Source organism: Sparus aurata, chromosome 9 (genome assembly GCF_900880675.1).
Source record: "Sparus aurata chromosome 9, fSpaAur1.1, whole genome shotgun sequence".
In the NCBI taxonomy this organism is placed as follows: Eukaryota; Metazoa; Chordata; class Actinopteri; order Spariformes; family Sparidae; genus Sparus; species Sparus aurata.
The window spans coordinates 12929166-12942134 of NC_044195.1; the positions used below are offsets into that span (position 1 = coordinate 12929166).

General features: G+C 43.2%; 1 protein-coding gene across 16 annotated transcripts in view; it reads left to right on the forward strand.

Moving 5' to 3' along the window:
* Nucleotides 1-1721: 1721 nt before the first annotated feature.
* Nucleotides 1722-12969, forward strand: part of lmo7a (LIM domain 7a) — a 55163-nt gene continuing 43915 nt past the window's right edge. For 4 of the 16 annotated variants that reach the window (XM_030428123.1, XM_030428125.1, XM_030428129.1 and 1 more), the window contains exons 1-2: nucleotides 1727-2345; nucleotides 10299-10369. In XM_030428123.1, the coding sequence (XP_030283983.1) occupies nucleotides 2277-2345; nucleotides 10299-10369 (140 nt within the window). In that variant the 5' untranslated portion in view covers nucleotides 1727-2276. Of the gene's footprint in view, nucleotides 2346-10298; nucleotides 10370-12969 lie in introns of all 16 variants that reach the window. The other 12 variants (XM_030428132.1, XM_030428127.1, XM_030428128.1 and 9 more) reach the window with 7 other exon arrangements.

A 12969-nucleotide genomic window follows, 5' to 3' on the forward strand; every position in this document is an offset into this window, starting at 1 on the left:
CATTAATATTTAATAAATACTAAAATAAATGTTTTTTAAAAAGTCAGACACTCATGGAAAGGAAAAAGCTACTGATTTCAGTGCAACCAGGAACCTGATCTAAAAGTTGCAAACATCATCCTAATTTTACAGAAATTTCATTCATATGCCACTCAATCCAGAAATATATTTCAAACAATATACAATGGTTTTTAATGTTTTCTTAATAGTTAAAATATACAAACAATAAGTTGGTTCCCATATGGACATTTAAACTTGGACTTCTTGAAGTAATCATCCCAGTGAATCCAGCTCAGTGAATATATCCCATATGTAGTCTTTTTAAGACAAATTTCCTCAGACTGTGTTTCTAGCTGGGATGGAGGGCAATGGGCCAAAGAGGGAACTTTATACTAAAAAAGCTGGAACGTAATCACTTGTGTAACACAGACTAATGAAGCCTGACTATAAAACTCAAAAGTCTACTTTTTGTCTGAGGCTTCTACAACAAGAGTCAGAGCACCTCTTTGCAATTATTCTGCACATGGATACTTGTTTGCCTTTGTGTGTCTCAGAATCAACACAGAGGTAAACTGAAATATGGTTCTCGTTGTGAAATGTCTCTAATTAAGCCTGAAGAGGATGTTGCTCAGACAGGAGCTGCAACGTTCACCAAAACCTTTTGTCTGCAGTTGGATTGCTTGTTAATGAAACCCCAAGAAGAAGAGGAGAAGCTAAAGGGGTAGCTGACTCATTGTCCCCCCGTTTCTTCACAGCCAACACTACTGTGGTAAACCTTTCTCATGGCAATCTCAGTGATCAAATCCAATTTACTGCAAACACCCCATATATCATGAGTTTGTTTCTCAGTCTCAGACCTCATGACATTTGACAAAAAAAGGTTGACTTTTACTAACTGATCAGGTTTTCCCAACTGTGTGAATTCAAAGCCAACCATGTGTGCTGCACTGGAGGTGCACCTCTGTAGAAGCTCCCTCGGATAGAAAAATGTTCCATTACAAGAGAAGGCACGTCTTCAAGATTTTATTCCACTGTTGTCAGCAAATTATCTTTGAAGTATTAAAAGTAAAGGTATTCTTTATGCAGAAAGGCTCCTTATATTACACCAACCCATTAAGGTAAGGTTGTGCTTATTTTAAAGGAACAGTGAATCCAAAAAGGTAAATTCGGCCCTTATCTACTCATTGCCGGATGGAATATCAGGTAAAGTTTGGTAGCCCACAAAATATTTCTGGAGTTTCACAGGAAAACAGTGTTGCAGCATTCTCCGAAAAAACTGATGTCGACGGGGACGTAAATCTCAGTCCTTCACGTTATGGTGATTGGATCTATAGCAATGCATTAGGCTATATTTTGGTGGATGGTCACAGGTTTACTTTGAATCTACTGTAAGTGACAAGTGTGTTTTTCGGACCCTGCAGTGCGCCCTCATCACCGCTGCGTGGCGCTGCAGGAATGAGATTGGTTCTAACAGCCAGCTTGAATTCCTTCAAGTGACTCCAAACTTTCTGACATTAATGTTTGCCGCTCGCTGGTCTGAAGACCTTAAATTCATACTTTTCCGTCCTGGGGAAATTGTAATGTGAGCACATTGTTGTTCCTGGTTCCGAGCAGAAATACACCACGGCGCACATCACTGTAGGAGCAGCAGTGAGAACTCCAACACAAACCTTCCAGGGAGGTGGGGAAAAAAAAAAAAAAACAGGGAACTCCAGCTTTCATGTTCACCTGGAAGCCGCTCGGTGGGACCCGTGGGTGGTCCTCGGACCCCGCTTTGGAAACCCTCCTGCCACAGCCTTCAGCTCACAACGCTTAAAGTCGAGAGAAGAGGGTCTCTCAGTCTGTCAGTGCCTCAGGACCAGGGTCGACTTTGAAGCTCGCAGCTTTCCTTATAGGTGGAGCGTCGACTCGAGCGGCGCGTGAAGATAGCGAAAAGAAACTCACCCCTCAGGTGTGTCGGATGAAAGCACAGGTAAGCAGCAGGAGCAGCAAGTGATGCAAGGAGACCGCGATACTGTTACACCTTGCATTCATCCAGTGATGAGCTGGTGCAAAGGAACAATAGGGCGCATTTTTCATGAATGAGGAGTGTGATTACAAGTTTTTCTAGACTGCTTGACTTGTTCTTTTGGGAGTGAGTTCACTGTGTCTGTTTGCACTGGACCACACACACACACTTCATGTCATTGGACGTTTTTTTTTTTTTTTTTTTTAAACGCGGGCCATTAGGAACCGATTTGGCCCCACCGGTGCAGCTCGGATAATAAGTTAGTGTGATGGAGTGGCGTGAGCAGTCCGCTGTCAGCTGTGACGAAGCCTACTCGGAGGCGCAGAGGTGGATAGAGGTGAGTGAAAAAGAAAAAAAAAAACATTTATAAACTTCAGTCACTGTGCGGGGATTTAACTCGTGAAAATAACAGATAAGGTGGTTTCAGGATGGTAACTGCTTGTGATCACCAGAACAAAGTGGTGTTTTCATGTGGATCTGGCTTCTCTGAGTTGAGGGAGGACTGGCTCGAGCCTTTAAAGGTGTAAGATGAGTTTTCTAATAGGTTGCTTCAGGTTTCAGCTAATAGTAACCCGGACCAGCTGATGCATGGAGCCATGTGTAACCTCTGACCTCACCTTTAAGGTAGAATCTGTCTATTAAAGGAGTCCAAGCATCAGCAACAGCCTCTGTGATCTATATGTGTGTGGCCCCCTTCATTATTATTATTTGCTGGGTGCCTCCTTTGTCATGTCTTGCCCAGACCTGCTCATCAGTTTTTGATGTTACCCATGGGGTGCCAGTTTGAGAGCGTGTGGTGTGAAAATCAGCAGAGTAAGTCAGCACAACTCGAACTACGGCTGATCCGAGCTCTCGTACGCCACACATATTGTAAACAGAGGTCGACCCGTGTTAATAACATGTAATGGGAGTGTGGTTTCCACCCAGTTTATTACACGTGGTGTGAAATAGAATACTCGTAGCCGTACGCAGAATATTGAACTTGAAGTGAATGCAGGACTGAAAAAGCAGCCATACTTCAAAAATCAGAGATTTCAGATTCCTTTGCTGTGGAATAGAGTGCAAAGCAACTACCAACAGCCCCTTTTTATTTCCAAAATGTTAAATTATCTTAAGTTTCCGTCCCTCCTCTGGCCAGACTCATTCCTTCTTGTTCTTGTTACAAGTGGCTAAAAATGATGTTTTCCCCGTCCTGCAAATTCTCCACCCAGCAGGGTGCCTGTGGAGCTGCTGCACGGTTGTAACTAAACCAATATTGTTCTAATTTCGTGAGGGGTGAATCTGAATGCTTGTGATGTGACATCAGTGTCTCTCACACTTGCACACTGGCCCATTGTAGTGGCCCAGGCTCGTGGGGTGCAGTGGGGGCAGGATTAGGGAGGGTGAGCAGGAACCTGAACAAGCTGAATAGGTGAAGGTACAGTCAAGGGGAGTGTTACTTTAACTGGGTGGGTGTGAGAGGTTTGGCATGGGTGGAAAACAACAGCAATCAGAGACCAAGTTCTGGCGCGGGGCGAACAGTTTCCCTTCAAAGAGAAAGCGTTTGTGGCTATTGGATTGTGCCACTGAATGATTAGCAAGCTGCTTGGCTTCACAGGACTTTAAACAGAGGCTGTGTGTGCATGGCAAGGTTGGTGGTATTGTTAAAAACTAGACTAAATGGTCTGGAGCCTGTCACACGGACGCATTCCTGCATTAGCTGCCATGGCTGTGAACATAGCCCCCTCGGAGCTGGCCAGCTGTCAGCACAGGGCGCCGCGTCCTACAACCAGAGGGCCTGCTAGAATAATAGAGGTCCTTGTTAATTCAATAGAGAGGCTGCAAGTGTGACTGTCGTGACGATCGAGAGCAAGTGGCAAGTGTGTGCATGCGCGACTTACAGGTCAGGAGATGGTGCGTATGGCCGGCCATCCGTGACACAAACAGTCTGTTAAGAATCATTACAGTTAGTCTGCAGTACATTATCTAATATGTGCTCATTAAGTCTCTTTCAGAGCTTCTTCTGGTTTCACAGATGATGATTTAGCAAACACGAGTTGTTTTGTTAACAAATAACAAGCAGACAGAGTCAGACACATGGTGCCAGTTTCTTTTCTGTCTCCTCTTTTGTGTTGTGATGAACAAGAATTTGTTTTCTCAAAGAGCCTCCACTCAGGAAGGTGTAACCCAGAATACTTAGAATGCCTCTTAAAACAGGTTTTCTCTTCAGCCATTGGTCGGCTGCGAGGTCATGTAACAACACAGCAGGCCAGGTTTCAGCTCAGGTTTTGATTTGACTCGCCTGTTTTTGTGCGCGGCCGCCTGTATTGTGTTCCTCACACACTCTGGAATCAAAGGTAACTTTATCCTGCGGATTATTTGAAGTTTTGTTACTTATCCGGTTGCCGCTGTCATGTAACTCTGACCCAACTCCGACCTCCTTTAAGATTTGGTGTACTTTGTTGGGGAAACAATGCAACACAATGCCACATTTTTGGTGACTGACGTTGTGCATGCTTGGATTAAGGGCTGCAGTCAACAGTCATTTCCATCATCAATCAACCTCCTGATTATTTTCTCAAAATAGATTAAAATCCCAGAGCCTGAGGTGAACTCCTCAGATTGTTAGCTTTGTTCACTTGGTCCAGACCTCAGTGATGTTCATTTCACAGTGACGTAGAACAGAGGAAGACGGCATGATTGAGAGGCTGGAACCAGACAAAGTTTGGCATCTTTGCTAGAAAAAATTCATCAGGGTTAATACGATCGAGGCAAAAAATATTTAATTTTCATACACTGTGAGTCCTGCAATCACCTCTGATAATATCTGGATATCTTAAAACCTTAATTTTTTTTTTTTAACCTTTTTTTTTCACCTCTGCCAAGGAGGTTATGTTTTCACCTGTGTGCATTTGTTGGTTGGTTGGTTTGTCAGCAAGATTACACAAAAACTACTGATCAGATGTCCACAAAACTTGAATAGAGAATGAGTCCCAGCCCAGAATAGACCTCTGGATGGAATAGATCTGGATATGGAGGGCTGGATCCAGGACTTTTTTTCTCACTTTCTCTATGTTGCATGTAATTCTCTGGGAATGATCAATGGATCTTGATGAAAAATATCGGGGGGTTTTCAGATGGCTGGTATACTGTATGAGTGGGCACATAATGAGACTGTTGGGTCCTGGCGGAGTATGCGCTCTACAGAGTGCCATTCTAGTTGTTAGGTTTTTCTCCGTGTTATTCAGTAACCTATGGCAGTCCTGGAGCCAACACTCGTGAACTGTGACTTATGTCACTGTGTTGTTTTTCAGACCAGGAGCTGTGTGACTGGACTGATCATTACTGAACTGTAGCACAATTCTGCGATATGGACTGTTTTGATTGACTGTTGAGCAATTAGAAACTGGGACGTGGCCATTCGGATGTACTCATGTGAAGCGGGACCTCACACAAGAAGCCATTCACCCGCAATTCGCACGTCCCTGTAGTTCTATTATTCTGATATGTTGACGCCGTCGAGACTAATGACTTCCAAAGTAGTGTATTTTTCTTGAGTCTGATCCCTGGAATATTTGGATAATGTCCCAGCTGCCCTGTGATAACCCATACCCATGTCCTCTGCAGACGGAACAAAGAATTTTAGGAACAATTAGTGGTGGGGGGCTGCATCCACACATTGATTTGCCTCAGTGCTCTGCATGAATAAACAATGGCTATGGTCACGGACACAGAGACTCCTGGATTCCTCGGATTATTTGGGTTCGACCACACTATCCTCGGTTCGCTGCAATACTCATAATTAATTTCACGCATACATGAGAATACTTTAATGAACTCTGAGGACCACACTTCTGTCTATAATGTGGGAGGAAAGTCGTCATGAGACTCGGTTCTTCCACACGTTCGGCAGCGCATTCTTGAGGGGAGCGAGCGAGGGTGGGTTTGCAGGAAGGCAAGCTGTTTTTGAAATCTCTGCCCCTGCCTTAAATCTCCCTGTTAAATCAGAGTAGCAGTATGTTGTTGCAGATTAGACTTATTATCCCACATGGCAGGTTCAACAGGAGAGAGGGAGAGCGAGAGAGAGGGAGAGGGAGAGGGAGAGGGCACAGCAGGCTCCAGCTAAGGGGAGTTAATACCTCTAATGATGACGATAGAGACGGGAAAAATATTCTGTTACAGCCAGCTTATTGCCAGGTTCAGTGCCAGGGCGAGTCCCACCCTCCACACATCGTCAAGGAGATAATATCTTCAAAATCCCATTCATTCCATTAGGCTGATGTAACTCTGATAAGACAGTGTGTGATCTCGGGGGAGAAAACATCAAAGATACAAACGCCTTAAGTAAAGAAGCAGGGAATTCAAACTATTGTGCTGTTTCCAGCCAACCCAATCGCCAGAATAAATGTTGGCAACGTACATTTCTGCAAACCACAGACATGCTGAGGCTTGTTTATGTTGCAATTTTACTTTTCTTTCAGTTCAATTATCAATTTTATTTTTGTGACAACACCGTGATTGCGGTCTGTTTAGGTACAAAAAACAGTTGGTTGGGAAACGATCATGTGGCTTACCTGGTTGTGTCTCCACAAACACAGCGAAAATTGTCCCAGAATCCAGTTTATTGCTGCAATACACCCCAAAAAGTTCCTGATGTCTCCTTAAAAGCATTCAGTAGCACATGTCTTGAAGAATGTTTTGTTTGTTTTTTGCTTAGCAGCCATCATGCCCAGCTGTCATTCTGTTACCTGGGTCCACAAACACTGCTGGAAATTGTCCTGTCGCCGTCTTAAAATATATCCTGTTGTTTCGCGCTTACAAGTGTTGAAGGTCATCTCAAACAGTGGTCTCTAGCTTAGCAGCCACTTTGCCCCGCTGTCATGCTGTTACCTGGGTCTGTCAACACAGACACGACTAAAACCTCTCCCAAAGTCCTGTAAAAAATATTTGGTTTTGTCACGGCTTAACATTTTTGTGATATCTCCTCAAAAATATCCAGTGATATCCTGCTTATAAATGTTGAAATGCCATCTGGGACAGTGGCCTCTCACAAAGCAACAGTCTTGCCCTCACTGTTGGTTCTGTCACACAAACACAGTGGAAAATTACATTAAATCTGTTACGTTGCGTACAGGTGTACTGCTGCTTCCCAGCAGCATAACGTTTCTAAGAAATAAATGATGGTGTATGTGATCAGCACGGAGACCCGTGTATTCAATGATATCGATTCAAGCGTTTTAGGCTGTATCGGAGGCATTTTCCGATACAGTTACCACTGATAATATTAAAACAGCTCTACATGTTATTCAGGGAAACGAGCTGTTCCTCTTGGCCCATAGCTACCATTAAGGGCACTGTCATGTCCTCTGTGACTTTTCTTGGTCTATTTGAAATTTTTGATATATAATTTCATCAGATGTTAAATTAAAGTGAAAATTGCCAAAGCTACTTAATTGTGATAGTGCTGTGTTATCAACAAAGGTTATCATCATCATCTCACCCGGCGGAGATGAATGTGTGAAAATCGTCACATTATGTGACGTATGTATCGTACAGTCGTGTCATTCTGTTCACATGCTGGTCAAATGGGCTGTAACTTTCAACACTCACTGCAGTTGTTCCTGCTTTTGAATACCGGTTGCACTTTCAAAGCATACATGACTGGCCCTAACATTAAGGCATTGGTTATATGGAGGACACAGAATAATCCCTTTAGCAGTCCTCTTCTCTCAGCAAGACTGGTCAATGCCTGGCTGTAGCCTTCCATAGACCGTGCTGCACCTGATCTACACACCCAAAACAAGTAACCAGTCACACAACAGGAACAGAAGCAGTTTCCACCTGTATTGTTTGTTTGTACATGAATCCCAGCTGCTGCCCCCACATACACCCTACAGAACAGTAGGGGTCAGGATTTCATATGCCAGCTGCATCGCCTGGCTGATTGCACGCTGTACTGTGATGTTTGTTTGCTGTGTGTTGTTTCTACAGCTTCCTGTGTGCGTGTGTCTGTGTTCTCGTTTTGTGTGTTGCCACTGTCTGCTTATGATTGTGTTTTTGTCAATGAAGGAGGTGGAGGCCAAATCTCTCTATGTTTAGTAAACAAAACAAGTATTTCCCAACAGAAGCTCGATCGCTTTGTGCAAACACAGAAAGGCTGCAGCCAAGCGCTGTGTGAAGACTTTAATCTTTTGTATTACAACGTGGTCTAATTCAATTGGAATGATGGGTATTTGAGGCTTTGGCCACCTTGGGTTACCTAGGGTGTGGTCTGAGGTGTAACACGGCTTTGTTTGAAAGTAATAATGGCATCATCCAGTCAGTCCAATTGCTCCAGTTTCCCCTGCTCTCCTCGAAACGAAGGCCTGTACTTAGCCGTGACAGTAATTGTCAGTCCCTTTCTCCCGTAAAGGAAAAGGGACAAAAGCCTTGAGTCGCCGCACTTCTGACCGGTTTTGGTCGCTGAGACCCATTTGACTTGTTCGTCATTTTGGATAATGCAGCTGTTTTACCAAACTGTACATCTGTCTTATTGGTAACTTAGTATGTAAATTTCCCCGCAGACTTAAAACCATACACATTACTGTATTGTGATTTTTAGGGAAGCATGATATGGAGAAGTTCCCAACCTGTAGTTTATTCACACCGGAGGGTAAGAAAGGCTCAGACATAGAGAGCAAAGTAGACGATTTAATATCACATATTCTTCTTCTCCTTCTCTTCTTCTTCGAGTGTTTATTGGTGAATTGTAAACCAGCTTCCAGGGTGCAAGGAGCCACTTTCTGTATTGAAGTTGGCAAGTGCTGTCAATAAAAGCAATATTATCGGCTCTGTGTATCCGCTGGAATTTCACAGATACCAAAAGATAAAGGTGGTGGAGGTCAGTGGAGTGTTTCATGTTTCATGACCTACACTCAGTTGCCGGTTTAGTAGATACACCCGCCCAAGACTAATGCTGTCGACTTCAACAGTCCTTAAGTAGTGTAGTTTGCGGTGCTGTTGCGCTCTACTGCATCATGCATAAATGTATTACTGTTTCTTGGCCAACCCTCATTGATATAAATGGGGCAGAAAAAAATACTAGAAAAACTTTTCATCATATTGCAACACAATTCACAACTTGCAGCCTCCAAAATGATAAAATGGCATGATTATCAACTCGTAAAATACAGTAGTTCACATCCACCCACAGCAGCTTTTATCAAGATGATTCTGCAAGGAATGTGATTACAATGTGGCGGTCGGTGTAGTCTTAAGCTCAGTCTATAAGGGTTGAGGTTTTCTGCTGAGTTTGTTTGTTTGGCTGTTAAAGGATCATTTAGCACGATATCTCAAAAAAAAATATCTCAAGTTTTGTCGACATTGCAAGACATTTTTAACCACGGTTCTATTTACTTTTGAAGTACTGCACTAACTACAGCTCAAGCGTCGTATTCATCCATGTGTAGTTGTCCATCATCATGTGTTTTGATAAACGTACAGATGCAGATTAAACATTTTCTATGAGAAGGAATAAAGTGGATTGTGCAGAACTGGTAGAAGTCTACGCTCTAAGTGTTTTGTAATGTAAACATTTGTGTTACATTTGGCAGCTCAGGCACTGACTGGCCAAGTCATTGACGGGGGAACAGGAAGCTCTGCTAAGGAGTGGCCGTCGGCACGAACTTGATAACTCATAACAAAGTTGCAGTTTTACATGAAAACACGAAAAGTAGAGACTAGTGTAGCTGGTAGAGGAAATACAGATTTCTATATGAAAGGCTCCACTAAATGACTTTGTTTGGTTGTGTGTGTGTGTGTGTGTGTACTGTACATGTGCAAGTGTGAGAGGCTGCACGTCATGCATGCAGCCGGTTGATGTTCGCCTGCATAATGACTCTTGGTGTTCCTGCAGTGGTGGTTTGAGATCATGGGAAAGGCATGAGGCTGTAACACAGCGCTGTGTTCCCCTCGGCGCTCCAGATGCTGCCATCGCCCTGTGGCTTGGGCAGCCTGGCTCCAGCACAGTTTTAACACAGCTTCTCCCGTTCATCAGCAGGTTCTAGCGCTGAAGTGAGAATAGCAGAGCCACCCGAGAGAGCTCCGGAGGAATACCTGAAGAACTATTCTCTGGGACTAACTCTGTCCCAGAGACACTGAAGGAACTCAGGAGGAAATACCTCTGACTTCCTCTGCTACTGTTCTCAACATCCTACCTTTCTTCTCCAGCCTCCCCGCCCAACCACAAACACACACACACACACAAAAACCCACGCCTCCACTCCTCACCCAACCCCTCTCACTCACTGTTTTTGTATCCCTTTTTTTCCAGGCAGTAACTAAGAAAAAATTTGGGAGCAACGACTTCCGATCGGCGTTGGAGAATGGCGTTCTGCTGTGTGAGTAAGTACTCAGCCTTTCCCAGGCACCTCTCTTAAGCCACTCATTCATATGAAAGCCGTCTGCTCTCCTCCAGGTCTGCACTCCCACGTAAGTGTTACTGATATTTCCCAGGCGGACCCCCCGCCGGGTCACTGTTTGTTTGTCAGCCGCATGAAGTGAGCCAGTGTTTGGAGGCAGCACAATAGAGGCTGTATTATGTAGTTATTTCCAGAGCTTTTGTTTGAGAATATGAATTGTGATCTATTTCAAGAGGAGTTGTGTTGTCTGTCAGACAGATGTTACAGATCTGCGGACGGGCAGAGTGCCATCCTCGCTCTAATGAAAGCTGTGAGAAGCCGTGTAGTGAATGGAAAGCCTCCAGCTCAGACCACATCGGAGAGCAAGAGCACCCTGCTTTCTCATTTGCGCATCAAGAGTTTTGATGAGTTAGAGGAACAAATTTATCCTCGCAGGATTGGCTTTTGCATTGATTCACCCACTGCTCCTCTAAGAGTTGTGGAGTTGTGGCTTTTCTCAGATCACAGACGTGTGTATGTGTGTGTGTGCGAGTGATACACAAGTATATGTGGGCAGTCCCGATCGGATGGACACACTGATGTGATTTGCACGAATCAGCAGGAAGCTGTAATTACCAGCAGCCCATGCAGAATCTTCCAAACCTCTATTGGCATGGGTTCAAAGAAGAAGCCCCTCTTTCTGCTGATTTGAGCCTGACTCCACCGTTTACTCGCTCCCCGAGAAACAACGGAGACACCCTCATTCAGAGAGCTGTCGGTGTTTTCTCAGCATGAGGAAGAGGAAGACCGATTACATCGCTTTCACCTAGAAGCCTCCTTTCCCATTGTGTTGTGGTTATCACGACTGTTTGGAAAGGAATGTTTGTATCCTACTTGGCTTGCGGTGCGTCCTATCTGATCAAATCATTACAGCTTTCCATTGTTTCACTGCTTAATGACTAACTTAGACACAAATGCCTTTTGCAGTCGCCGTGTTAATCTATTGTCACCCTATCAAAGTCTTTTACACCCCACCCTATCCACCCCCAGTCTGTTTGCTGAGGACACACACTGCAAAAGTCTGTTGAGTTCTCAAGGGGTCTGTGGAATATTTGCAGTTTGAGATTTTACATACAAACATCTGTCCGATTTATAAAAAAAAAGATATCGATTAAACCCAACCAGGCCTTCTTGTATCTGCAGGTAGTCGTCTAACTCTGCAGTTGCCAAGAGCTTAGTGGAAAGATTGAAGAGATGCTCGACTAATTTGTGTCTGCTTACCATCACCACATACTGTCAGTCAGCTTTCCTGCATGTTTACATGTGTCCCTGCTTCACGACACCTCATTGAAATGATCAGTTGTCATCAAGCTCTGCTGACGACCTATTCATTTGAATCAGGCATGTTTGGGCGGGTAAACACCTACAACATGCAGGTCAGGGAGCAGCAGGACCAGGATTCAAGAACAGTGATCTAACGTATTTGAAATCGTCAAGTAAAAAAAGTATTACATTTAAAAAAAAGTTGTTGATAGATTGTTGTTCAAGTAGTAAAAGTAGCTTAAGTGGAAAGTAAAAAGTATCAGAAGCAGTGGAAATAGTTTGATTTAAGTATTAGAAATAATCATGACAGAGCTAAAAGTAATGTATGAATGGTGGAAATGTCTCCAAGTGGTGGCGGTGCAGAGGATTCAGTTAAGAGTCAGTTCAAATGAACACATTCAGAGCATTACAGGTGATGTCGAGAGGTACTGGAGCTCATCTGACAGGGCTGTTGGGATACATTAGAGAAAAACTAAACCGCTGAATTAACCCAACCAATAACGCATTCCAATTCAGCTAGCTCATTAAAGACTGTTTACTCACTCGTGTATCAGTCATTATAATCCAAATAACATTTTGAAAGGAGCCATTCTGCGCATACTATCTTAAGATAGTGTGCGATAGTAAAAACTCAAATCATTTAAGTAAATTATTTGAGTTTTTTTAAAGCCAAAATGCCAGATATTTGACTTTTCCAGCTCAGGACTTGAGACTTGACTGCTGTTTCTCGTCTTGCATTATACTAAATTAATGAAATTAAGGTTTTGAACTTTTGAATGGACAGAGTAAGAGATTCAGTAATGTTGGCTTGAGTTCTAGAGAATTTTGACATGCATTTGTCACTGTTTTCTGATCTTATGTGTTATGTATATTATAGACCAAAGGTTAATAATTAAAAAAAAAAGAATTGGTAAATAATCGTTAGTTGCCTACACAGAGTTTATTTAGCTAATTTCTCCATAAGTTTAGAGAGTATTTCAACACTGAGGTATTATTACTGTCATTATAATAGAAGACCTGTATATTAGTTATTCACTTACTTTGTAATAATAAATGTTTGGGTTTTTTTTCTACCTCTTTCGCTTTCAATAGCCTTTGAATAACACCATAAACATATCACCATCTATCAAAAAAACACTACTTTTTTGGAGCATTTTCTGATATGTGGTGAATCGAGTTTGTTTGGGGTTGTTTTGGGAGAAGGAGGCATGTTTTAGGACCATAGGATTTGGTGTGTTTACATCATTGTGCAGCACTGGCCATTTACTAAACTGAAGCCAG